This window comes from Myxocyprinus asiaticus, chromosome 48 (assembly GCF_019703515.2).
Source record: "Myxocyprinus asiaticus isolate MX2 ecotype Aquarium Trade chromosome 48, UBuf_Myxa_2, whole genome shotgun sequence".
NCBI classification, from domain to species: domain Eukaryota; kingdom Metazoa; phylum Chordata; class Actinopteri; order Cypriniformes; family Catostomidae; genus Myxocyprinus; species Myxocyprinus asiaticus.
This window is the reverse complement of record NC_059391.1, coordinates 17,412,098-17,439,404: the sequence shown is the minus strand read 5'-3', so window position 1 is coordinate 17,439,404 and position 27,307 is coordinate 17,412,098. Positions and strand designations below refer to the sequence as shown.

General features: G+C 37.8%; 1 protein-coding gene across 4 annotated transcripts in view; it reads left to right on the top strand.

The window, feature by feature from the left end:
• LOC127437501 (polypeptide N-acetylgalactosaminyltransferase 18-like) overlaps positions 1 to 27,307 on the top strand; it is a 97,763-nt gene that overhangs the window by 15,018 nt on the left and 55,438 nt on the right. For all 4 annotated transcript variants that reach the window (XR_007896573.1, XM_051692469.1, XM_051692468.1 and 1 more), the window contains exons 2-3: positions 23,074 to 23,266; positions 25,022 to 25,188. Coding sequence is in view for 3 of the 4 variants with exons in the window: in XM_051692469.1 (XP_051548429.1) it covers positions 23,074 to 23,266; positions 25,022 to 25,188 (360 nt within the window). In the remaining variant the exon portion in view is untranslated. The remainder of the gene's footprint in view (positions 1 to 23,073; positions 23,267 to 25,021; positions 25,189 to 27,307) is intronic.

The following is a 27,307-nucleotide window of genomic DNA, read 5'->3' as shown; positions in this document are numbered from 1 at the left end:
TAAACAATATAAATCTTTGGTTAGACATAGATGCTGCCCACGGGTTAGTGGTTCGAGGACAGGGATGTGAGTACTATGAGCTGAGGGAGGAATTCACTAAGAATGAATTGCACCCATTGATTGTGGTGTTTATTTGCATTAAGCACCCAGTTCACCCAACGTTGCAAATAAGCACAAAAATGTAGCGCTGAACGCAATTTGGATAGCACAATTTCCGAGCTTGCGAGTCAGTTCTGAGTGATGAATTACTGCTGCAATGGTCAGTAGAAAATGCACACAAACATCTTTTTAATAAAACTGTTTACTGCCTGCTTTCCATGGGCGGTAATAGTGCAGTGTTTATTGCAGCAGGAAATTAGTGCTGATTTTTGTGAATAATCTATAATAGGCTATAATTTTCATTGAAAGGAGGTGTGTTTCATGTTTAAATATGGCACAATGCTATTTCAGAATATTTAGGGCCTGGTTTATCTGCATTGCAGGTGTTTAGTAAATAGGACATGTGTTTTTGCCCAGAAATACCACACACAAAAGTGGCTAAACTGTTTATTGAATTCGGCCCTGAATGTTTACGAATTCTTAAAGACTTGTCAGTGCAAGTATGTCATTTTTATATTTTCTGCCTTGTCTACTTTTTTTAGGAAAATTAAGTAATAGCTAATTTTTCATTATCTCATGCTAAAATGTGATTTACTAAAGCTAGTCGGCCATAATAAGAACAAACCTGATGACTTCTTGGGATGAGAAATTTAGTTTTGCCAAAACATTTTAAAAAATGGCCATAGTCTTATTTGCATTTTGGAACAGGCTCAAAGAAATTATTTTGTGGAACTCACAAAATAGTCTTTCTGTCTTTAACATTTCTAATAAAACATCCCTGAGCTTTTGAAATTGGTATAATTCTGCATTGCATTAATTCCATATAGTGTTCTGTTAAATGAGATTGTGATTGTGGAAGAGACAAAATTCATTTTCATTCACAACTCAGTGCCATGTTTTACAGGCAAGAAATATTGAAATCTGCAGATAGAAACACTTTTTCTTTTCGTCAAAAGAACAATTGTCCCTGTCAGAGTGTGGAATCCATTCAGAACTGGATCCTTCCATATACACTGTGTAAAAGCCCTTTTATTTCACTGGTAATTGTGATTATATGTGCTCATGCTCACATTTTGACAAATGATCATTTAGTTCCTTGTGGTGCACATCATAGCATTAACCAGCAGGCCCACCAAATTTATTATTAGTGACAAAAAGTTCAAAAAATAATTTCTGCTTCACATTATACAGCAAGTCCTGCAAGCAAGTAGCCCATATTCCATATTCAAAAGTATTCATCATTAATGGAAAAAAAAGGGAGAACCATTTCGTAAACGTTCGATTACATAACCTTAACCTAGCGGCAGTTTGCTTGCAGCTAACTGGACAAAATAAGCATGAAGTAAATAGAAATATCGCCAGTGGCTCAAATGAGTTCCAATTACTAAGAATAACTGATAATTGTGAAATCTGCCTCCATTTCACACTCTGCAGGGTTGCATGAACTCCCAGCTGCATGTTTGGCAGCTTTCAGCTCGTCTTTGAAATGCCACTAGCATGCCCCATTTATAGAGACTATTGTACATGATACCACGAACTGCTTTCATTCCTTTTCAGGACAAGTGACAGATGGTGTTTTATTTCAGCTTTGTAATACTGTACATGGGTGGTGGTACTGTATGTGTTGATCTAAAGTGATGAGACCAGTAGTGAAAAGTCTTCTATTATGCATTTTTTTAACACAAAAAATGTAATTACAAATTAAATTATATTATCAGCATAACAATTAGAGTGAACAGATAAAAATTTTTGCTTTACTGACAGCATGTGGTCTTGTTTTGTCTGCACATTATTATAGTGTTTGTAACTGATAGAATGGGGCTGTTTGGGTTGTGATGCCTTTTACTGTTTTAGCTTTTCGTCACTGAGTGGAATAAAACTTACTAGCAAATACTTCAAATGCATAGACGTGCTTCTCTGAAGTCTGAATCCATTGTATTTTGGTTACATCACTGGCATCTCAGAAGCATCAAGCAACTCTAGCGTCTGAAACTCTTCAGATTGATGTAGGTAAGATATTTATAACATGCCAAATGAAACTTACTTTGTTGCTGCATACACTTTTAGTTTAATGTGAAGACATTCCTGACCTTTGACTCATCCATTAATTTATGCATCTTGTAGCTTCAGTAGGATGTTAAATGTCCCTTAAAGAAGGCAACAGGGTCTGTCAACTGAGATGACTGTTCTGCTATCGTCATGGAGCCGACAGGACATTTTAAACCCAGCAGATGCTTACATAAGAGCTCTTAATGAGAAGAGCAGTGAAGATGACATTCATCACCAGTGAGTGCTTCACTTAGCAGCTTGGTCATTTCCACTGTTATGAATATAACACCTATTTACTCTCAGCAAGTTCGAGTGACCCAGGGTTGACATTTAGAGTGATAGACATTTTGATTACATTTATTAAAGGAACAGGATGTCAGTACGATGTTATCATCACTTATATTCAAACCCTCAAATAGGGTCAACATGGCACATTGTTTTCTATCTTCTGTCCATTATAAGGGAGCTAGTTGTCACCCTTTTTGCTCCAGTGTATATTTCTTAGGGTAGGCTCATTTTTGAAAGTCAATTACTTGTATTGGCACATTCGTCACACTTCAAGTCTTGGCTACAAAAAAGCCATTTATCATTATCACCATTACAGCCCTGGAAAAAAGGTACGGTTCATTGAACATACAGTGAGCTTTTGGGACACTATATGGGGTAAGTTGTCACAATGAAACCAGCCATTAAACAGCCTATTTTTATGGGCTTAAACAGTAAAAGAATTACCAAAATTGATACCAAAAAAAATATCAAACATTGTTGCGACCTACAAATATTGTAATTAATAAAGTTTAAAGATGTCTAACATTTTAAAACACGTGACAACTTGCCCTAATAAAAACATGACAACCGCAACCTGACATTTATGGAAAATACCCTGTCCCGAGAACATAGTTCCACGTTTTGGTTAAAATCTTCCATCATTAGTTAACCCTTGCCTTGGGCTGTCACGATTATGAAATTTGGCTGACAATTAATTGTCTAAAAAATAATTGCGATTATGACGATTAATTGTCTGTTTTAGGGCTGAGACAATTAATTGTCTCATTAAGGGCTTTCATGATTAATTGTCATATAAATTGTCATATTTTTTTAAGGTATGCTTTTTTTGTTGTTGTCATTTTTACATATTTCAAACATACAACACACACATATAACTTCAAATATATAAATAAATTAATAAAATAGGGATAAACTATGATTTCTTTTTAAGGCCTTAAAAACTTACGAATGACATGAAAAATAATGTTTTAAATATAAAAATATCTCTAAATACTTAAAATATGTCTCTCTTTTTGGTCAACTTTAGTTTTGGTCAATTTTTATTTTCCTCCTTTCTCTCCTCAATTGGAATGCCCAATTCCCAATGTGCTCTAAGTCCTCATGGTGGCGTAGTGACTCGCCCCAATCCGGGTGGCGGAGGATGAATCTCAGTTGCCTCTGCGTCTGAGACCGTCAATCCACACATCTTATCAAGTAGCTTGTTGATCGCGTTACCGCGGAGACATAGTGCATGTTGAGAGCGAGAACCACATTATAGTGACCACAAGGAGGTTACCCCATGTGACTCTAACCTCCCTAGTAACTGGGCCAATTTGGTTGCTTAGGGGACCTGGCTGGAGTCACTCAGCACACCCTGGATTCAAACTCGCGACTCCAGCGGTGGTAGTCAACGTCTTTATCGCTGAGCTACCCATGCCCCTAGTTTTGGTCAATTTAACATTTACACTTGTTTTTTGAACTCATATATTTTTATAATTTATGTGTGTGTGTGTGTGTGTGTGTGTGTGTGTGTGTGTGTGTGTGTATGTGTGTGTGTATATATATATATATATATATATATATATATATATATATATATATATATATATATATATATATATTATAGTATGCAATAGTAAAATATTTCTTTCCTAATATCTTCACTTTCACATGTTATTTAAATGCTCTGATTAAACCCATGAGCCTTTAGAGATTTATTTTTATCATTTTATCATTCCACAGAAATGGAATAAGCGTGCGCCATCTCCTCTTTGTCACTGTGTCATTAACACAGTGTGTATGAACCAAGAACATTTACCATTACACAATCGTTTAAAGTGAAACCAGAGCGCTTTGCGTTCACTATCAAAGCTTATACTTGTTCGTTTATATTTTCGCGTGGTTTTGGCGTGAGCCTCTGCTGACGGCATGCAGCTCAGTGATGCTCAGACCAAATGCTCGTTCATGGCATTTATACTGTACATTCGCATAAAATTCCCTTATGTGATAAATGTGATTGGAATTGAAATGCCCAATAATCGTGGTTGTCTCAAATAACCGCGGTTATATCAAATAACCATGATCAGACGGTTATTTAATAATCGCGTCAGGTCTACACTTGCCTGAAGGTTTTTGTGTGTGTGTGTGTGTGTTGTTTAGCTAACAGCTATTATAAAAATATGATAGTATTGTAATTTTATATCTGAGGATCAGTGCTGGTTAAATAATCCTTGACAAATTACTAATAACTTCTCAGAAATTGTAATCAGAATTTACTGATTAATTTATTGGAAAAGTAATCATATGACTAATTATGTGACCTTTAAGTTACTTTCTAAAACACTTTTCTGCTCAACAAATTCAAAATAATGTATATTGCCCCACCGAGAGCAAAAACCACATTATAGTGACCACAAGGAGGTTAACCCAATGTGACTCTACCCACCCTTGCAACCGGGCCAATTAGTTGCTTAGGAAGCCTGACTGGAGTCACTCGGCACGCCCTGGATTTGAATTTGCGACCCCAGGTGTGGTAGTCAGTGTCTTTACTTGCTGAGCTACCCAGGCCCCCTGTAATGCCTATTTTTAAATAATCCAGTCAGTGAATTAAATACTTTATAAATAAAAACTATTCCCCCTTATATAATTTTTCTCTTTATTTGGAACTTGACAAACATAGTCAAAGTGAAAAATAAAAACACTCAACTTGGTCTTAAATCAACCTTACCATAATGCTAAATTTCACATTATGACATATTTCAGTCTAATGTTGTATATTATTATTATTATTATTATTATTATTATTATAGTATATAATAATATATAGTATTATAGTAGTATGTATAATAATATAGTATTATTATTATTAGTAGTAGTATAATAATATTATTCTTATTTTAAACTTTCCTCAAGAAACTCAACATCTTCTCAAAGCAACACAACAAACAAAATAATACATAAGTTAAAATATCCAAAGAAATTGAATGCTTCATATGGCTCTTAATGATTTAAGTCATCTCTATTGAGAATATATGATGGCATACATGGCTTATTCTTTTCCTTATATCTAACATCATTCAAACAGAATTTTAGTAAGGGTGATGATGTGCAGTTTAAAAACCTGCATGAGAGAAACCGGATTGAGTAGCGTAAGTGATTTCACTTTGCTCTCTCCTGTCTCTGGAGCACAAATAATGGGAAGCCTCCTGGACTTGTGCACACTTGCATGCTCCACAGATAGCGTGCGTGACAATCACGTGAAACACAGCTGCACGTGTCAGATGAAAAGCATATTTAGAATGCGAGGTGAATGTCATTGAATTTGCTTTGGTGGCCCGAAATTTCGCTTAGGCGGCCGCCAAAAATGGTCAGAGCCTGAAAAACCTCTTCAATTCTCTCAGTCTCACGTGAAGCCATGACAACTCATAGATACTGTATGCACATGCCGCATACATGGATATTTACATATTGCGATATACACTACATAGCCTTGCAAATTGCTGTTTTCTGCTCCGTAAAGCTTTTTATAAAGCCAAACCAATCCCACACCACGGAGGATGCACCTTTTCTTCTTCACAATCTTCCTCTTCATGTTCACAGGTATTTCAGGAACCAGCATTCCTTCCTCCTCCATTTCTCCGACAGAATATGTACCCCGTATGTGTAATGTGAATAGAATGCTGTGCACATTTCTTGCCACGCAGTGGTGATTTTGTGTACTTGGAGACGATAATCCAAAATGTATAACATTTGTCAAATTTCTTGTCTATCAGTATATCTCCTACCCCTACCACTGCTTGTTAAAAACACATTTGTGTTTTCAAAACCTTGAAGTTATTGAGAAATAGCCATTGCAACAACTAGCCCCAGCCTCCCCTATATTGGTGAAAGACATTCCCTGTAACTTTTACATATCCACTTACATAAACTCATAATACATGGACTAGATGTACATCTTAAACTTCAGAATTTCATGTACCACCCAGCTGACAGGTATTCAACGGTGTCCCATTTTCTGCCTCTCTTGTGGTAAGACATATGGCCAGCCTGGACGACAAATCACGTTCCGCCCCACTCCTTCCCGGTACAGGCTTTGGCTCCAGGCTGAGCCAGGTCGGCAAATACAGCCTCATTTTCTCTCTCTGTCACCATCTCTGGAGAGCTAAAAAAAAAAAAAAAAAAAACTCTGCCTCTCTGAGAAAGTGAATAAAATATATTTCCTAACTTTGCCAGCAAGATGTCCCATAAGCTGCTCAGTACAGGATTGGGAAAATGGAAAATGTGTGCAAACAGAGCGTTTAGATGCTCAAGACACGTATCTTCTGTCTTTCCATCCTGTAGCCTTGGGTTGCCCTGTCTCAGGTCACAGTGTTGTTTAAAGACTGTGGTGGAGCATTTTCCCTATAGCCATCATCCTTCAAGCGATTTATGTCTTCTACCTCTGGAAAAAAATAAAATGCTGTTTGATATGGTCTAGCATTAATATTCAGGGCAGATACAATTATTGGGGTTTAAATGCCAAGACTCTCTTAACTTGGTGTTTTCCCTCTTAATTTCCCCCTTTTTTCCTCTGTAGTTCTTAAATATTTGAGTATTAATGGCAATTTTAGTTAAAGGTGAAGTGTGTCATTTTTTCAATGTTATAATACTCTCTCCTGTCCAAGCTGAACATGCAGTGCATCAACTTTAATTAAGCCATTTGTAGGGTGATTTCCCTGAAAAGTGTGAGTACTGTGGCTCTCGCGATTGGCCAGACTCCCCAATGACAACAGTGACGTGTGTTTCATGGGATAGTTTGCAATGGCATACTTCACATGCTATTACTACTACTGCTATGTCAGTCTATGGTAAAAATAAAGAGTAGTATGGTAGTATGCCATTACCAAGGTGTTTATTCTTACACCTCCTGTTAAAAAAAATACAGACACCTTTATTGGTGTTAAAATAATCTAGGCTTTTATTGGACTTATTTTATTGTATACATAGCAGGTACTGTTTTAAGCAGCACATAACACTTTAAAATTAATAATATTTCTGGTTATTATATGTAAAATTCAAACCTCTGTCTATCTAAAGCCACTTCGTCTGCAATAAAGAAAACAAACACACCTGATCTGCATGTGACTGATGTAAGTTCAGTTCTGTATTTACAGGTGTTTTATTAGATGACATAGCACACTGTTTTTGCAAATGCATAGTAACAAAATTCTTCCCAGCCTTAGATATCAGTAGTTGGGTTTCCATACCTGTATCTCTGAGGCAAATTTATTGGATATTGCATAAAAAAATGCTGGAAGGAAATGCCAAAATGTGAAGAAAAAAAAACATATACCCTTCTTCAGGTGGATAAGTTTTTTATTTTTTATTTGGTTTGCTTAGGGCCCCTAAAAGGCTAGAAATGGCAATGAAATTATGAAGTTCATCAGAGCGTTTTGTCTGTGCACTCTAAACCACAAGTAATTTATTACAAAGAGCTACAGTGTTTTCCCCATTGGCAACAACTTCCATTTAAATTTTGTGCCAATTTCCTTGGAGGTGGCGATTTTGTTCTCCTGAACACATGGCAAAGAAACACTGCTTTAGTCGCAAATTGTTTTTGCGGTATTCTTAAATTTGCTACTTGTATAGAAACCTGACTAATAATAACAATAAGATAGCAATAAGATATTCCAGTGACCATTGCGCATCCATTAGAGCAAAGTAATTTAATGCTATTTACTGTTATTCTGTGGAAAATGCTCAGCAACATGCTTAAACACTCAAAATATAATTGCAAATGCATTTAAATAATGAATGTAGCACTGAATGTGGCTGTGCATTGCACTATATATGCAGAATAGCTTCTTTATGATGACTGTGTGTTGCACGTCTCTCTGAAACCAGGCATTGATAATGAGCCGAGTAGCCAAGTCTTAGTCATTCATTCAAAAATCTGTATGTAGAGCCTTCCAGCTTGAATCACTAAATTTTGCACCATGTTGCATTGTAAAGGAGGTTCTGTGTTGCTATTTGCGCAACTACTGTTAGAAATATCACATGAGTGTTTGGGGGGTTTTCTTTTGAGTTTTATTCAACCTAGTCTCATAGAATGAAAGTTAACTGCATTTTTACAAACTGACTTTTACGTGCCACGTTCTACGTTACGCTGCAGTTTCCTGGTGAAAAGAACACTAGAGGCACTACAACAACTGATTATGACTTTATAAACCATTATTTTTCGCACTATTACTCACACACTGTTATGTTATGATATCGAAACGATACACATTTACTCTAACGCATCGTTTGAAAAATTTTACATTTTAACACTTGTATTACAGACTCACATTTACACACTTATTTCTAAGTGATTAGTTTCTGCAGTAGCTCACCTGGTAGAGTTTTGGACTTTGAACATGGAAGACCCCGGTTCGAAGCCGGTTAAGCACGCAAGCTGACATGTGAGAAGAGTGTCATAAAAGTGACACAAAATTAATTACCTGGTTGCTTCAGAAAATGTGCTTTTCATTTCTCATTTTGTTTTTGGACACTATCGTTTAGGGTTAGGTGTTGGTTAAGGGTAAGGATGTTTGTTCTGCTTACATCTCATTTATCTTTTTGAACACTATTGGTTAGATTTAGGTTCAAGTTTTAGTTTAAGGTGGTACGTTTTACTCATTAAAACCTCCATTTAATATTTACCTTAAAATCGTATCTGATTACAACACCATTTCACTCACTTTTGGTGCCCCCTGCTTGACATTTCACTGGGAAACTGCAGCCAAATGTGTAATGAAGCACGTAATTCTGTTTTTGCAAAAATGTTGCCACGGTCACTTAATGTTCATGAGACCAGGCTGATTTTGTAGGACACACAGCCACAGATATGGGAAGCATTTCCTCCTCCCTTTTAAGACTTGATAAGCCTATTCATTTTCCTATCCTAACTATGCACATCACTTAAATTTTATTATTAGCATTTTGCTTTTTTTTTCCTGCTGTCAGAACAGACCTCAGAACACATTTTTAGGTCATGGCCCACCAGTTGAGACTGCATTAAAGGACCATCCTGCATAATTTTTTTCATTTTATGACATGAGGTTTCAGTATCCAACAGTAGGAATTCTGCTTCTGTTCTTTCGATGACAATTTCTAAGGCTCTCCTGAACCGCTGAGTTGTGAGGAATTTGGTCCAACGTAAGTTTTGCAACAAAAGTTATTTAAACTCATCCTTCAAAAAATATTTTTATTTTTTCATACACCTCTACAAATTGTCCACAACATTGTTTTCAGATAACAGGCTAATTTGAATCTGTTGATTCAAATATATATATATACAGTATATATATTATATTATATTAATGTTTGGCTCCTATTTTGTGATTAACATTTTTTATTGATTCATACATTAAAAAAGAAAAACAAAACATATACAGTAGTGGCCGAAAATATTGGAACCTTTGGTAAATATGAGCGAAGAAGGCTGTGAAAAAAAATCTGCATTGTTTATCCTTTTGATCTTTCATTCAAAAAATTCACAAAAATCCAAACTTTAATTGAAGTAAAACAATTGAAACAGTGGTAATATCTCATTATTAAATAAATATTTTTCTCCAAAACACATTGGCCACACTTATTGGTACCCCTAGAAATTCTTATGAGTAAAATATATCTGAAGTATATTCCCATCATATTTTAAATTTAGTGCACCTGGGTGACTAGGAACATGAAATTGTTCAGCCATGACTTCCTGTTTCAGAGGGGTATAAATATGAAGTAACACACAAGCCAAATTCCTTTAATTATCCATCACAATGGGTTAGAATAAAGAATATAGTTCTGATGTGCGGCAAGAGGATGTTGCGCTTCACAAAATGGGAAGTGGCTAAAAGAAAATAGCTAAAGCATTGAAAATGGCCATTTCCAACATCAGGGCAATAATTAAGAAGTTTCAGTCAACAGGAGATGTTACGAATCGACCTGGAAGAGGACGTGTGTCTATATTGTCTCCACGCACGCTGAGGAGGATGGTTCGAGTGGCCAAAAATTCTCCAAGGATCACAGCTGGAGAATTGCAGAAATTAGTTGGGTCTTGGGGTCAGAAAGTCTCCAAAACTACAATCAGACATCACCTACATCACCACAAGTTGTTTGGCAGGGTTTCTAGAATCAGCCTCTGCTCTCATCCAACAACAAACTCAAGCGTCTTCAGTTTGCCAGACACTACTGGAACTTCAAATGGGACTGGGTTCTATGGTCAGATAAAACAAAAAAAAAAAGAGCTTTCTGGCAGCAAACACCAGAGATGGGTTTGGCATACACAGAGATGAAGTACCCAATGCCCACAGTTAAATGAGGTGCTGGATCTTTAATGTTGTGGGGCTGTTGTTCTGCCAGAGGTCCTGGACATCTTGTTCGGATACATGGCATCATAGACTCTATCAAATACCAACAGATAAAAAATCTAAACCTGGGAGGAGTCACATGATGCCATGCGAAAAGCAGACGTGTGAACGACGAGCTCTGTGCACTTATAATCCAGTGAGATTTGATACACACTGCTACATATTTGCCTTTGTAGTCAATATGTAAAACAAATTCAAACTCTTCGGGCTCTGGAGTTATTAAAAGACACTTATGTGCTCAAGCTGAAACCTCTGGGCCTGCAGACACTGTGGAGTGTCACTCTTTCAAGAAATAGATCGCTTTTACACTGCCTAGCAGCTGGAGTTTGTTTTGTGGATGAACATATCTTTGGGACAGCTGTGGATGAATCTGCTTGTTCTTTGTGCTTATGCCTTCTATTGGCTGGAGTTTGTTTCATAAAATTTCTTCTGTTATGTAATTTTGCCTCACAAATTTGTGCAGAGGCACCGGACTTGAGCATTCCGATGGCAAAGTTGTCGCAGGGTCTCTCGTAGGCATGCATGGACTCTTTCAGTTTAGAGGGATGGACGCCGGTTGGCACTGTCGTGCGTGGGGTTAATGCACACGTTTTTCTTTTTTCTGTTTTTGTTCGGGGGGAAGTTCGGGGTTTGATTGTTGCACTGATGTTGAAATGCTGTCTATATAATTTAGTTTTGACACACAATTTATTATTTATATTATATCAAAATGTCAAAGGTTAATATGAGTGGATTGTCTCTCAACATGGAATGTGAATGGGTTGGGGCACCCCATTAAAAGAAGGAAGGTTATTTCTTTTCTTAAACGTAAGAAATATGATATAGTGTTCCTTCAAGAAACGCATCAAGCTGAAAAATTTGGGAAGATGTGGGGTGGATATGTTTTCTTTAGTGCTGGCTCAAATAAGAGTAGGGGATTCATTATACTGATAAATATACATCTACAATTAAAATGTCTCAAACAGAGTAAAGATAAATTAGGAAGAGTCATTATTGTTTTAGCTGAAATTCAGGGGCAAAGTCTGATTTTGGCTAATATTTATGCGCCTAATGCTGATGATCAGGGCTTTTTTATAGATCATGGAGGGATGTTGCAAACTGTTGGCTCCCCTCATGATATAATATTGGGAGGAGGCTATAATCTATTGATGGACTCAGTCCTTGATCATAGTGAAGCAAAAGTGTGCAAGCAACATTGACGCTTCACAGAATGTGTAAAAATCTTGGTCTTACAGATATTTGGAGACATTTGAACCCATCTGGTAGAGACTATACATTCTTTTCATCAGTCCATAAGATTTATTCAAGAATAGGTTATTTTTTGATATCTAAATCCCTCATTTAATCTATTGTTGATTGCTCAGTTGGAAACATTTTAGTCTCTGATCACGCCCTGGTGAGTTTAGAGGTGATGCCACATATGGAGAAAAAGAAATCATATAGTTGGTGCTTTAATGTATCCCTTTTGCAAAATCCTGAATTTCAACAAATGTTAAAGGCTGAAATCAGTGTTTACATGGAGACCAACTGGTCCCCAGTATCCTCTGTAGGCGTGGCTTGGGAGGCACTTAAGGCGGTTCTTAGGGGTCGGATCATACAGTATGCCTCATTCATCAAAAAAATCCATAGCACAAGAACTCATGGAGTTGGAAGGAAATATTAAAAGTGCCGAGGCAGAGCTGAAGCGGCGGATGTCGTTTAATGGCCTCAGAGAATTGACCTGATTGAAATACAGATATAACACTATTTTGTCGTGGAAAGTGGAGTTTTGGTCATATTTTGAGTTGGGGGATAAAGCAGGGAACTTCTGGCTAGATATATAAAACAGAGAGAGTTTCTTTCTACCATTCCCTCAGTGAAATCTGCTGGTGGTGAAATTTTTACCTCGGCCATTGATATTAATAATGCTTTTAACAAGTTCTATTTTGATCTTTATAGTTCCATTTCTTCGTCTACTGATGAAGATATTAGAAACTTTGTGGAACCATTAGAACTCCCTAAACTGTCGATTTTGGAAACATACTGGTTCGGGGATACTTTTATTGGATGGATTAAGTTACTTTATAGACACCCGGTAGCAACGGTACAAACAAATGTATTCATTTCAGATTATTTTACTCTGAATAGGGGCACCCGGCAGGGTTGTCCTCTTTCCCCATTATTGTTCTGTCTTGCCCTGGAACCATTAGCAGCTGCAATAAGAAAGGAGGATGATTTTCCAGGGGTGATGGCGGGAGGTGTGGCGCATAAGCTTCTGCTTTACGCAGATGATATTTTATTATTCGTCTCTGACCCTACTAGATCTATGCCTTGCCTCCACAGAATTATCCATTCCTTTTCTACATTTTCGGGATACAGAGTTAATTGGTCTAAATCTGAAGCTTTGGCTCTGACAGAGACAGGACGGTTAATGTTATTAAAATGAATTGTATTCCAAAATTTAACTACTTGCTACAATCTTTCCCTGTAGATGTCCCCCCTCTCTTATTTCAAACAATTTGATAGCATAGCGAAGTCCTTCGTTTGGAATAGAAAGCGTCCCAGGTTACATTTCAATAAGTTGCATAGGCCGATTGACAAAGGTGGGCTAGGCCTACCCAAGATTTTGTTGTATTATTATGCGTTCGGTCTTAGACATTTAGCTCATTGGTCGCTTCCACCTGAGAGGGCCCCTCCCTGGTTTCTTATTGAATGAGAAGTTGTTGCCCCTATTTCGCCATTGCAAAGCCTTTCGATCAAACTAACCGGAGAAGTTAAGTCACACCCCGTTATTTCACATTTGCACATAGTTTGGACTAAAGTGTCCAGAGTGTTTAATTCTGACATTTATTTAAATGTTGCCTCGAGCATATGGCTGAACCCTAAATTACATATTAATAAGTCCCCTTTCTGTTGGTCAGAGTGGATTGGGAGGGGGGTTACTACACTCGGTGACCTATTTGAGAGTGGAGTACTAAGATCTTTTGATAATTTGGTTCAACATTTTAAGATTCCTAGATCCCAGATCTTTAGGTTTTTACAGCTGCGCCACCTGCTCTGTACTGTTTTGGGAGTGGTGTACACCCCACTAAAGCGGCAGATACTCTGGAAATGGTGATTACTGCTTATGGGAAAGGTCATGAAGCTTCTGTGTATTACTCCCTGTTAATTCAGAGTGTGGGGAACGGAGCTTTGTCTTCTCTCAAGAGATTATGGGAGAATGATTTCAACTTGGTATTGGAGGAGGAAGAGTGGGCAAGGATCCTAAAAAGCATCAGGTCTGCATCTAGAGATGCAAGGATCCGTCTGATGCAATTTAAGATTTTGCATCGGTTCTACTGGACCCCCTCTAGATTGTATAGGCTTGGTCTTAAAGACTCACCCACTTGCTGGTTATGCCAGTCAGAAGACGGGGACACAACTCCGTTGTTGTTTGGGGTTGTATTAAGATTCAGGAATTTTGGTTGAGGATCCAGTGTTTTGTGTGTGACGTACTGGACACTCAGTTGTCATTTTGCCCCAGACTGTGTATTTTGGGTGATGGAGGGGTCCTGACTATAGGAGATAAATACATGAAAATCTGGGTCCTAACCAGCATGATGATTGGCAGACAGCTAATCCTTAGGGGATGGAAGTCAACTGATGCACCCTCATTTCGTGAGTGGTGCACCGAGTTGGGTAAAGTGGCTGCTTTCGAGGAGATGACTTCCAGACGGCTGGAGAACCTGTTGATTTATGGCAGAAAATTGAGCAGTTATTTGTTTCATTTGGAGGGGTCCTAGGGGCAGTGGAGGGAGACAATTTTTTATTTTTTATTTTATTTTTTCCCCCTATATTTTGAACTTTGTCTTTTTTTATGTACTTATGTATTTCTGTTTGTGTGTCTGTTTATACACTACCGGTCAAAAGTTTTGAAACACTTGACTGAAATGTTTCTCATGATCTTAAAAATCTTTTGATCTGAAGGCGCATGCTTAAATGTTTGAAATTAGTTTTGTAGACAAAAATATAATTGTGCCAACATATTAATTTATTTCATTATAAAGCTAAGTTTTATAAAAAAATAAAAAAAAGTTTTTGAAATTGATGACTTGGACCAAATAATAAATAAAAAAGCAGCCAATAAGTGCCCAACATAGATGGGAACTCCTTCAATACTGTTTAAAAAGCATCCCAGGGTGATACCTCAAGAAGTTGGTTGAGAAAATGTCAAGAGTACATGTCTGCAAATTCTAGGCAAAGGGTGACTACTTTGAAGATGCTAAAATATAACACAGTTTTGATTTATTTTGGATTTTGTTTAGTCACAACATAATTCCCATAGTTCCATTTATGTTATTCCATAGTTTTGATGACTATACTATTATTCTAAATATTTGCCCAGTTTCCCAACAAATGAATCCAAATTCCCCAGCCTTCTGGATGACCCTTCTTCGAAAGCCGCCACCCTCCCCATCTCCGAGCACCACTCCCGAAATGGGGGCGCTCTAGCCAATCCATATCCCCTTGAAACGATTTGTCTGGTGATCATAACACCGGACAAGACCCAACTTTCCATGTGTTTATTCCCTATATTGATGACCGCCCCATCGCCCAAAACACAAAGTCTGGGGCAAAATAAAATCTGAATGCCCAACACACCACACACAAAACTCTGAACCCCCAAACAAAACCCCTGGATCTCAAGACACCACCAAAAAATATGGGTTGTGTCTCCATCCCCCGACCGGCATCGCCAGCAGGTGGACATGTCTCCAAGGCCAAGCCCACACAATCCAGAGGGGGCCCAACAGCATTGATGCAAAATCCCCAATTGCACAAGGCGCACCCCTGCATCTCTAGATGCAGACCCCATGCTCTCCAGAATCCCAGCCCACACTCCCTCCGCCAAAACCAAGTCCAAATCCCTCTCCCACAATCTCCCAATAGAAGCCAAAACTCCATCCCCCAGACCCTGAACCAGCAGGGAGCAATACACCAATGCCTCATGACCCCCTCCAAAAGCAGCAATCACCACTCCCAGAGCATCCGCCGCCCCAGGGGGGTGCATGCCACTCCCAAAAACAGTACAGAGCAGGTGGCACAGCTGCAAGCATCCAAAGAACCGGGACCCAGGAATCCCAAAATGTTGAACCAAACTTTCAAAGGATCTCAACACTCCACTCTCACACAGGCCACCGAGCGCATCAACCTCACTCACAATCCACTCTAACCAGCAGAAAGGGGAATTATTAACATAAAATTAACATTTTGGATTCAGCAGTATGCTCGAGGCAACACCCAAATAAATGTCTGAACTAAACACTCTGGACACTTTTGTCCATACTGAGTGCAAATGCGAGATAACAGGGTGTAACTTCTCCAATTAGTTTGATAGAAAGGCTTTGCAATGACGAAAGAACTTCCTGTTCAATACAAAACCAGGGAGGGGCTCTCTCAGGTGGAAGTGTCCAATGATCCAAATGTCTGAGACCGAATGCATAATAATAAAACAAAATCTTGGGTAGGCCTAGCCCACCTTTGTCAGTCGGCCTATGCAACTTACTGAAATGTAATCTGGGATGTTTACCATTCCAAATGAAGGAATTCGCTATGCTATCAAATTGCTTGAAATAAGAGAGGGGGACATCTATAGGGAGAGACTGTAGCAGGTAGTTGAATTTTGGAATACAGTCCATTTTTATAACATTAACCTTCCCAATTATAGATAATTGTGATGAAGCCCACCTGCCCACATCGCTCAAAGGGTCAAAATTAACTCTAACTAACTCACACAAATTTGCTGGGAATAAAATACCCAAATACTTAATGTCCTGTTTAGGCCACTGGAAGGTGCCCGGCTGAAAAGCTGTTACCGGGCAGTACGCTGTCAGAGCCAAATCTTTGGATTTAGACCAATTAACTCCTGTATCCCAAGAATTTAGAAAAGGAATGAATAATTCTGTGGAGGCAAGGCATAGATCTAGTAGGGTTGGAGACGAATAATAAAATATCATCTGCATAAAGCAAAAGCTTACGTGCCACACCTCGCGCCACCACCCCTGGAAAATCATCATCCTTTCTTATCGCGGCTGCTAATGGTTCCAGGGCAAGACAAATTAATAATGGGGAAAGAGGGCAACCCTGCCGGGTGCCCCTATCCAGAGTAAAATAATCTGAAATTAATCCATTAGTTTGTACCACCACTACCGGGTGTCTATAAAGTAACTTAATCCAACCAATAAAAGTGTTCCCGAACCCTTACATTTCCAAAATCTAAAAAAGATAATCCCAGTCTAGGCGAAACCAGCACAAAAAAACAAAAAAAAAATGCTTTGCCAACATGTTCAACATTTCTCGCCGAATTTCCCTCATTTCTCCGACCAAATTGACTCCCAGGCTTGGGGCCTGGTCAGTGGTGTCAGCTTGAGCACGTAAGTGTCCTTTAATGTCTGGATTTTTAATTCTTAGACATATTGTCCTCCTAGAATAGTTATGGAACAAAGTGTATCAAATCTCACAAGTTTATGACATTAATAGTGTTAAAACTAGCAAAGTGCGCAGAGCTCGCCGTTCACACGTCCGAACCTCGCGTGGTGTCACGTGATTCTTGGCTCTCTATTTTGAAGACTTTGGTGTAAATTCGAGTGTAGAGAAATAAAATGAAAGTTAATTTACTAAAAGTAATATCATTTATATAAATTAAATACATATTTCTATAGAAGGCATTTGAAACATTGATGATAAATATCATCTAATGTCTCTGGAAATACCTTATACCTTGTATAATAACATGATTAATTCATACTGAAAACGACATCTATTACAATAAAAAACTACACTTACAGCAATTATATGAATTTCTTGGAATGTCTTTCCATTTGAATTCTACTTTCTTCAAATTGCAATATTGCTTTTCTGTTTACTACCTCAATTCACATTCATTTATAACTGAATCAGAATTTAAAAGGCCTTCTCAATTCAATTCTGACAAGCAACCCTGAGAATAATGACTGAGCATTGGTGCTCTCAATTGGCTATCTAGTAATTAAAACAGATGTGCATTTGCAAAATGTTTAGACTAATATACTGGCCCAGTATGACACTATTTAATAAGTAATATCAGAATTGATTAAGCATTACAGATTGTTATCCAACAGTCATACAGCACTACAGTATCTGTCATGATTACAAAACAAATCACTACTCTTGTTGCATAGTACTGCTTGTGGAAATAGCCTTGGGCATCTGGTCATTTTGTTCTGCAGTGTAGTGCTATTTTAGCAGCTCTTGACAGGACAGAATGTATAATGATGGCTGTTTGTTTGCAGAGAGAGAGAGAGAGAGAGAGAGAGAGAGAGAGAGAGAGACGGTGGAGGGAGGCTTTCAAATGTGTTGAAATGTAAGGGCTATTTGGATTAAGGTTACACTGCATTGAAGAAAGCAATAAACTGTTTTATGGCTGTGTCCGTGCCAAATATTTGCACTGGCAAAATAAAGCAAAAGAAAAATGAAATTGGTCTGTGATGCTACAGGCAATAAATAGAGGCATCTCGAAATTGCATGAGCAAAAAGCTGTCTACATCCTTGACCACAAATAAAATAAAATTATATTGAAATGTTATAGTCTGAATCGCACCATTTTTTTCTTTAAAAATGAATGTGCAACATGCCATCATTAATACATAAAAAGCTTTCCTGGAGAATAAGACTCACTGTGTTAAAGCAATAAATCTTCAATGTGTATTTGCTCTCACCTCATTTAGACCTGCACTACAGGGCTAACTTAATCAAGTAGAGTATACTGTTACCTCGTAGATGTACATGTCTTATCTTACAGTATCATTATGGGGCCAACAAGTTAATTACATCATACCTTTAAAACAGTTATTACATCACAGCTACAAGCTGAAGGTGGAAAACATTATGCATTATTTAATATATGGGTTATTCTTCATTTATAGGCACTATTGGCCCTGAGGACTTTCAGACAATAAAGTGTCTTAAAAGTACACACTTTTCACAGTTGGTTTAATTTGTCCACAAACAATGTTAAACAGTGTATATACTGTACATGCATCACATGTCATTGTAATTTCATGCAACACATCTCAAACTATGTATTGTGTTTTATAGCCTTCTGTGGTGGAAATGACTGATGGAAATCACTTTTTTGGGGACAAAATTGTAACACAGACTATTTTCATTGCTATCATACACTGTCTGGCCAGAAAATAAAGTCACAGTTTGAAAAAGAAAAAGGCTGTGTTATGATCTGGGGTTGTTTCATTTGGACAGGTCTAGGCTCAGCAACGTTATGCGGCAGTAAAATGAAGTCAGCTGACTACCTGAATGTACTGAATGACCAGGTTATCCCATCAATGGATTTTTTCTTCCCTGATGGCACGGGCATATTCCAGGACGACAATGCTGCCAAGATTCATCGGGCTCAAATTGTGAAAGAGTGGTTCAGGGAGTCTGAGGAATTATTTTCACACATGAATTGGCCACCACAGAGTCCTGACCTTAACCCCATTGAAAGTCTTTGGGATTTGCTGGAGATAGGGTTGCCACTTTTGAAGTTTTAAAATAAGAGACACTGAAATCCTCCACAGTTTTAGCAATAAACATGTTAAGAGTTAATATGAGTTATTAATACAAATTGTATACCCTTATATGCTAAAATGAGAACTTTCCTGACCCATGACTTATTAAAAAATACATCTTTTATACAATATGTTAAAAATATTTTATTTTTTAGATTATTTGTCTATCTTATGTATACATTTTGGTTGGTTTATACGTATTTATTTTTATTTTTATAATTTTTATTTTATTTTATTTATTTTTTTTCGTTTACCTGCACTTGTCTTTATGACTCAGTTATTGCATTCATACATTGTTTGATCTTATTGAACATTTAAAAACTCCATAGTTTCAGCACCATTTGTGGACTTTTCAAATGGTCCCTTATCACACCCTCCACCATATTAGCACTTTTTAGCACAGTGTGTGGACTTTTCAGATGGTCCCTTACCCACCGTAGCCAACTTTTCCAACTTATATCAATATTATATTAGCGATCTGGTACGATTTCACCGTGACGCCGTCTGACCAGCTTAAATACGGGACAAATTGCATCCCATATCGAATCAATATGCAACTTTTTTTTTTTTTTTTTTTGGCCAGGCAGTGTAGCATTTCATATGTACCAGATACACACAATTAAAAAATATTGATGCTTTTTGCATAATTTGAAAAAAATTACACCTTGATTGGAAATGACGCACAATAAGAATATTCTGGTCATAGTTGATTAGATTATTTTCCCATATAATGTCTAATATTTCACTAACAATTTGTCTCCTTGGTAACCAAGTACATTAATCTTTGATAACACTTCTTAGAGGCAAAATTGTTGGTTGTGGTGGAAATGGTAGCACAACTGAGGGAGAGTGGTAATTTGTGTAATATATTTAATTAATTTGGTAACATTTTACAATAAATTAATGTTAATTTACTAATCTAAACGTATGGAACTGTAAGTGTAAAAAATTATGGATTTTCATATTTTAAGATTTTAAAGTCTACGAAAAGGGTACAATATTAACCTCTATGTACATATTTGAAATGTAGCAAAAATAAATGAATGCAAATGAATGTCACGCAGTCACAAAGGAGAGAGTGAGTTGCGGTGTTAGAACCCAAGTGCAGATTTTAATGAAGCCACAAAATGATAAACAAGTAACAATGTCATCGCCAACGACGGTACTCTAAAGGCATGAAAAGATGTGTGACTAGCTACTTCAGACTAAGACTAGTCAAAGGAGGAAAGGACATGAGGGCTTAAGAACATACAGGGATGATGACTAAACAGAGGACACCTGGGAACTAAGATGGGGAACAGATGGATGTGATGAGGGCAGTGAATCATGGGAATTGTAGTATGGGGAAAAACTACAACAGAAGACAGTGTCAACATAAAAGTCCTTATAAACAGAAAGGTGACAAACTGTGACAACGAAAAGGATTCAAAGTTTTAATGTGACCTTATTAAAATAACCCCAGAGACATAAAAGTGCTTGAATTTGGGGAAATTATCACCCATTTATTGTTGTGATTTACACCGGGATGCAAACTATTCACCTTTCAGCTAAAGTCACCTTTTCCGAAGCTACATTTTCCTTATTAAAATTACTTTTGAGGTTAAACAGTTAAAAAAAAAAAAAAAATATACAACAAAAACTTTAAAAACAATAAACAAATCAACTGATAATATCCAGCTACACCTACTATGACTTTCTCACTTTTCACCTAATAATTTTGCATCCCTGTTTACAAATTCACTGTCCTGGTAATAATCTTAGAAAATGGCCAGTATTTTGTCAGTAAGCAGGCTTCTGTGGCTACAAACTGTTGTCTCACAGAGCTGTTGAGATGGAAGTGACAGCAAAAGCATTAGGTCAGCTGTGGACCTCATTAGGGTTATGTGAGTACGCTCATATTTTGGCTTTCGATGGAATCCCAACTATGTGAGTCAGATAGAGAGATCCAAACACATACAGGCACACAACACAACCACATGTCATATGCACACATATATGACCCTTATATTTATGACAGAGTGATGCTTTTTTTAGTGTCAGAAATGAAAGAGCAAAAGTAGGCAGATTTTTGTGTGTGCTCTTGTAAAGTCGGTAGTTTGGGTTTCATGCTGAGTGTCTTGTTTTACATAAGCTCCTCATAGATGGCACTGACAGCCAGACAGCATATGCCACAGGCGAAGTCACTAATGCCAGACGTCTGCTATGATGCTCCACTCAAGAGGCTGTTGCATTTAAGAGGGGGACAAAACTATTTTAGTTAGGATCCTTCCTACAACATTTATCTCAATGTGAATCCTTTCATATTTGTTGAGTGATTTAAGACAACCTTGTGTGATTAAAAAGAGATCTTTTGGAAATACAGTACCAGATTCTGAGAAACCCTTTTTCATTTTGCTAGAATAACTGAATGTTGCACACAAAGCTTTTAATATCTTTTTATTTTGTAAAAGACAATGTATTTATTTAGCATTATAGTAGGCTGTAAGTTCTAGTGTTGGGTGTAATCTGATTACAGAGTGATTAGTTTCTGTGATCTAATTACTATTTTGTCAAAAAGTTGTACAACATTTTACAGTACATTTGAAATTATTCAGATAACAGATAAACATATTACAGTTACTGCCTTTCAATTAAAGTAATTTTTAATACACTACTTGGGTTACACCTATTTCTAAAATAATATTATGCATAATAGATTTAAAAATATTAATTAATATGTTGATATACATCTGTTTTAATACAAAATAAAATAGCAGCTTTTGTTTTAAGATCAAGGACTGATTTTTGCTGGAATCCTAATCTGAAGGAATGTTAGCATGAAACTGGCTCCTATTGAGTACACCTACATGCAGGCCTCTTAAAAGGATTTTTATATTCCATGTCTTCTGTTTTTAAGTTGTTTCCATCCTCACAGTGTCTGCAGTGGCAAAGATGAATGATCCTCCCTGGGCCAGCTCTTTGCAGTGTCTGTAATTTAATAACCTCTCTGCTGTTAATTAGCATTCCTTAATTACCTGCATCGGCCTCTCATTCTCTGAGCAATGCCTGGGCACTTTCTCTCTGTTCTGCTAGCACACTCATGCTCTGTTCTGCTAGCATTCATAGATCTGCTTGCTGTCATAATTTCTTAGTATTTGAATTTGGTGTGGTGGAAGATAGATATTATTGTTTTGCTCTGGTTTTGCTGCCTTGGCAACGTGATGGAGAGTTTCTGTTAGAAAAAGGGTGGATTAGCTGTCCTTAAGACCTTGAAGGGGTCGCAAACTTGATGAATGGAAAAAGAAAACCTGCATTTTTTTTTTAAAGCAATTGACTTTCTGACCTGAATATTCTTATTCTGGTACCATGCAACAGTGAAACTTCTGGAATCACAAAATTGGCCACATTTATTTTAGTCAAGTGACACTGCTACTTTTAGTTACTGTAGTAAAAAAACAAAATAAGCAGCTTTGTCATCACAACAGAAGTACCAGAGGAAATGTCTTAATCTACATGGGGGTGCCTTGTCTTGCCCAATGGGGACCTTGAAGTCAAAAAGGTTAAGAACCACTGAAATAACACAAATGGGAGTATTATGCTGTGACAAAAATTGCTAAACAAATCAAACCCTTATATTTTATTACCTAGATGGATGGATGGATGAATGGATCTTACTCAGAGGCCCTCGGACTAACACTAAGTATTGCTTCTCTTTTTTGTCTGAACCTTAGAGAAACCTCTAAAGGATGGGGAAGACACAGCAGACCTGTCCCTCTCTGACTCGCTGTTTGCCCGCTGGGGTCATGATCTCGGCCCAGAGAGCCGCAAGGTGGCCCTGAAGAAGTTCCAGTACTATGGTTACAACGGTTACCTCAGCGACAGACTGTCTTTGGACAGAGCAATCCCAGACCTCAGGCCTGACGGGTGATTCACTCACTGCTCACGGACACCATCTGAATCTCTGTTGCTCCCTCTCTCCCTCATTTCTCTTTCTTTTCTCCTTCAGTTTTTCTCTATAAGCATGTATCAGTTCTTTTACAAATATAAATTTTCCTTCATCATCATGCTCATTATGATGAACAAAAGGAATCATTAAGAAGGTACTGCAGTCTAAAGTACTGCAGTTCCTCACAAATTACTATGCCATTTTTAATTAGAGTAGTTCATAAAAAAAATAAAAAAATAATTTTTTTTTTTTAATTCTGTCATTATTTACTCACCCTCATGTTGTTCCAAACCTGTATTTTATTTTATTTTGTAGAGCACAAAATGAGAATTTTTGAAGCATCATCACACGGAAGAAAACAGTTTATAGTGGCCATGTTTGTCAAGCTCCAGAAGGACATAAAAGCAACATAAAAGTAGTCCAAATGATGTGCAATATTCGAAGTCTTTTGACATCATACAATAGCTGTGTGTGAGGAACAGACCTAAATTTAAGTTATAATTTACAGAGAATGTTCCCCTTTTTCCATATTTTATTTGAGAGCTAGGGTTGAGAGGAACATTATCAGTGAATAATGACTTAAATTTAGGTCTATTTCTTACATAAAGCTATCATATGTCTTTAGAGGACTTGATATACATAATGCACAAATCATATGGACTGAAATTTAAGATCTTATTTGCCGGAAATATTCTCTTTTTTCAATATTTGATTTGAGAGCTACTACAGAGGGGAAGATTATCAGCAGATAATGACTTGAATTTTGTCTGTTCCACAGGCAAAGCTATCGTATGGCTTCAGAACATTTGGAATATAGCGCATAAGTCATATGGACTTTTATGATACTTTAAAGGTGTTTTTTGTCCTTTTCGAAGCTTGACAGGTCACTTTAAACTGTCATTCTGAGGAAAAGAGCTGCATGACGATTCTTCAAACATTTCTTTGAATGTCTGATTCTTCTTTTTTGTTCCGCAGAAAAAAATAACAACACACGACTTAAAAACGTAATGAGGATGAGGATAATATTTACATTAACTTTTGCTTTAAAGACATTTGCACACCAAACATGAATTTTCGCTGCAATTTCTTTGAGCGATTAACATTTTGAATCGAAACAATGGATTCCTTTGAAGCCATTCATACCTGGAGCAAACATTCGCTCGCCGACAAAGCAAGTTTTTTTTTACAGTGATTGTCAATGTTTTTTTTTTTTTTTTTTTGCCTGACGATGAAATGCCTTAACCAATAACCAACTGCCGCTGCAGTTACCAAAACCAGCACAACTGGTGGCATAGAAAGCTGTTTTGACCACAGAGTCTCCGACATTAAACACTGAAGAAACTCGAGGAATAAATCCTGAACCAGCAATTAGGACATGCAATTCATTTGCAGACCAGAGAGCAGACCAGCTGAAAGATGCTTTGTGGCACCTACCATACCAGAGTAAAATTGCTTGTCGATTAGCGTCACCTATTGAAAAGGCGTGCATGTGTTAACGCCGATCATTTGACTCCCTTTTAATGTGAAAGGGCTATTCATCAGTGAAATTTTTTGCATTATCGCATCACCTCTGGTGTGCAAAGGCCTTTTGGCAGAATCCACAAAAAGGGAGAGGATATTTAACATTGGAAAAACTGCTCAAAAATCTTTTAGATAAATATTACAAAAGTGTGACTTCTACTCTTACCCCCTGCAGATCTTTCACCCTCTATTTATGGTTTTCTGTCCTTCAGGTGCAGAAACATCTCATACCCCTCCAGTCTACCACAAGTCAGCATCATATTCATCTTTATGAATGAAGCTCTGTCAGTCATCCTGCGCTCTGTTCATTCATTGATCCATCGGACACCCTCCCACCTGCTCAAGGAGATCATACTTGTCGATGACAACAGCAACAACGGTGAGTGCTTGCTTGGGGGCTTTTTTAATCCGCAACTTTGTAATTATGTTGCAGGTAATTGAGTCATGAATGTCCCAGTGTTTAGTGGATCAGTGCCCTTGCTAGTGTCCAAATTTGTGTTCTCGAGATACTGATTTATGACATCTGGAAGTAGGGAGCAGGACTGGACACAGCCCTTGTTCTTGCCCCACACAGGGACTCCATCAGTAGAAACTGATACTTGAATGACAGATTAATAAGAATAATACATATGAATGTTATCCTGAGGCTGGTAACACGATGACACTGGGGGATATTTGGAAAGCAGATATTTAAGTAAGCAGTATGCACACTTAAATGAGTTTAACTTCAGGAGCCGTGTTGCTTTTAGCACAAGTGTGACTGGTCCGGAAGGAAATTATGAGTCAGTTAAATCAAGCATCGTAAAGAGCTAAAGAGAACTCTGCGAAGACTTTAGTTGCATCCCAAGTCACACACTATCAGCCCTAAGTAGTATGCAAAATCAGAATTAATTATAGTATGTTGAAAATAGCATGACAAAGGACAACTTAGTGGAGGAAAAGAAAGCCGAGGCTGCCACAGCAGATTTGAAATGTATGAACCTAAATGTTAACTCATACTGCATTAAGGGAATTAATTTAGTTAGATGCTAACACAATGATAAGTGTTATCAAGGTGATTTTATGACATGGTAGTATGAACCAGTGTTGGGTGTAATCTAATTATAAAGTAATTAATTACTGTAATTTAATTACTTTTTAATACAAAACGTTATGTAGTGCATTGTATTTCAAATTCTTGTGATCAGATTACTTACTGACTCTCAGTTACATGCAAGCCAATTACTTCACTTGGATTACACATTTATAAATTTATATTAAATATGTAGAATACTCTGAAAACATGAATTACGTTAATATGTACATCTGTTCTCGTTTTTCAACAGCTGAAGGATGTTCGCCCCCTAACGTGTCAGTAAACAAAGAGGAAAAATAGACATTAGATTGAGTGGAAAACAAACTTTTTTCTGTAGAAAGTGTTTCAGAAAGCAACTTAAAAGTAATTGGTAATGTGATTACTTTTGTCATTGAAGTAATCAGAAAAGTCAGTAATCTGATTACAGTTTTAGAGTGGTAATTAGATATTTGTTGTGAATTACTTTTTTTAAGAAACGTACCCAACATGCAGTAGGATTGTTAATAGGGAATTTTCAATAAAAATGACTTAAAAGTGAGTTTAGAATGACAGTTTTATTAAAATTTTCAGCACTTCAACAGTGGAAGGTAAATGCTCTGAGAACAGGGCACTGGGGTGATCACTTCTGAATGTAACGCAGCCATGTGTCATGTACTGTATATGTTACAGGGCACCCAAACCTCTTTTAAAATAATACAGACATTGGCTTTACCCACCCAAAGAGATGCGCTAAGGTGTGGTAACACACACCCATTGCGAGCCACCACAGCCCGATATAAGGTATTGAAATTTTGATTGCCAACTGACCAGTGGGCGGCCCGACTGTTACCTCTACTATCCGGGGAAGCGCAGCTTGCAGCCCAGCAGTTCCCTGCAGCAAACATCCTCGTGTATGCAGACTTGAAGAGAGCCATTCTGCAGCAGGTTGTCCGGACCCCCGAACAGAGCCGACAACACTTCTGCACCCTGATAGCTGAGCAAATACGGCCGCCCATTTTTCTTCGCACAGCAGCATCGGGACGCCTACCGGAAATGGTTGCTGGTGGAGGAACCCCGCGGCACCCAGGACATCATAGACAAAGTGGTACTGGAACAGTTCGTCACCCAGCTGCCCAGTGGGATGGCATAGTGGGTCCAGTGCCACCGTCCGGTATCATTGGAGGAAGCGATCCAGCTGGCCGAGGACTACATGGCAGCTTTTTCGGGAAGCAGTGATCCGGAGTCTCTCTTTCTCTCTTCTCTCTCTCTCCTACCCCCAAACCCTGCTTCCACCCCTCCTCTTTCCATCCCATTCCTGCCCCCAGGTTTCCTCCCCACTTAGGGAGGACTTCCCCACCCATCTCCCCTGTTAACTCTGCCTCTCTCCGCTATCCCTCCCAGGTTGGCAAGTCCATCCCCACGGGTGTAGGAGGGGGGCCTGCGC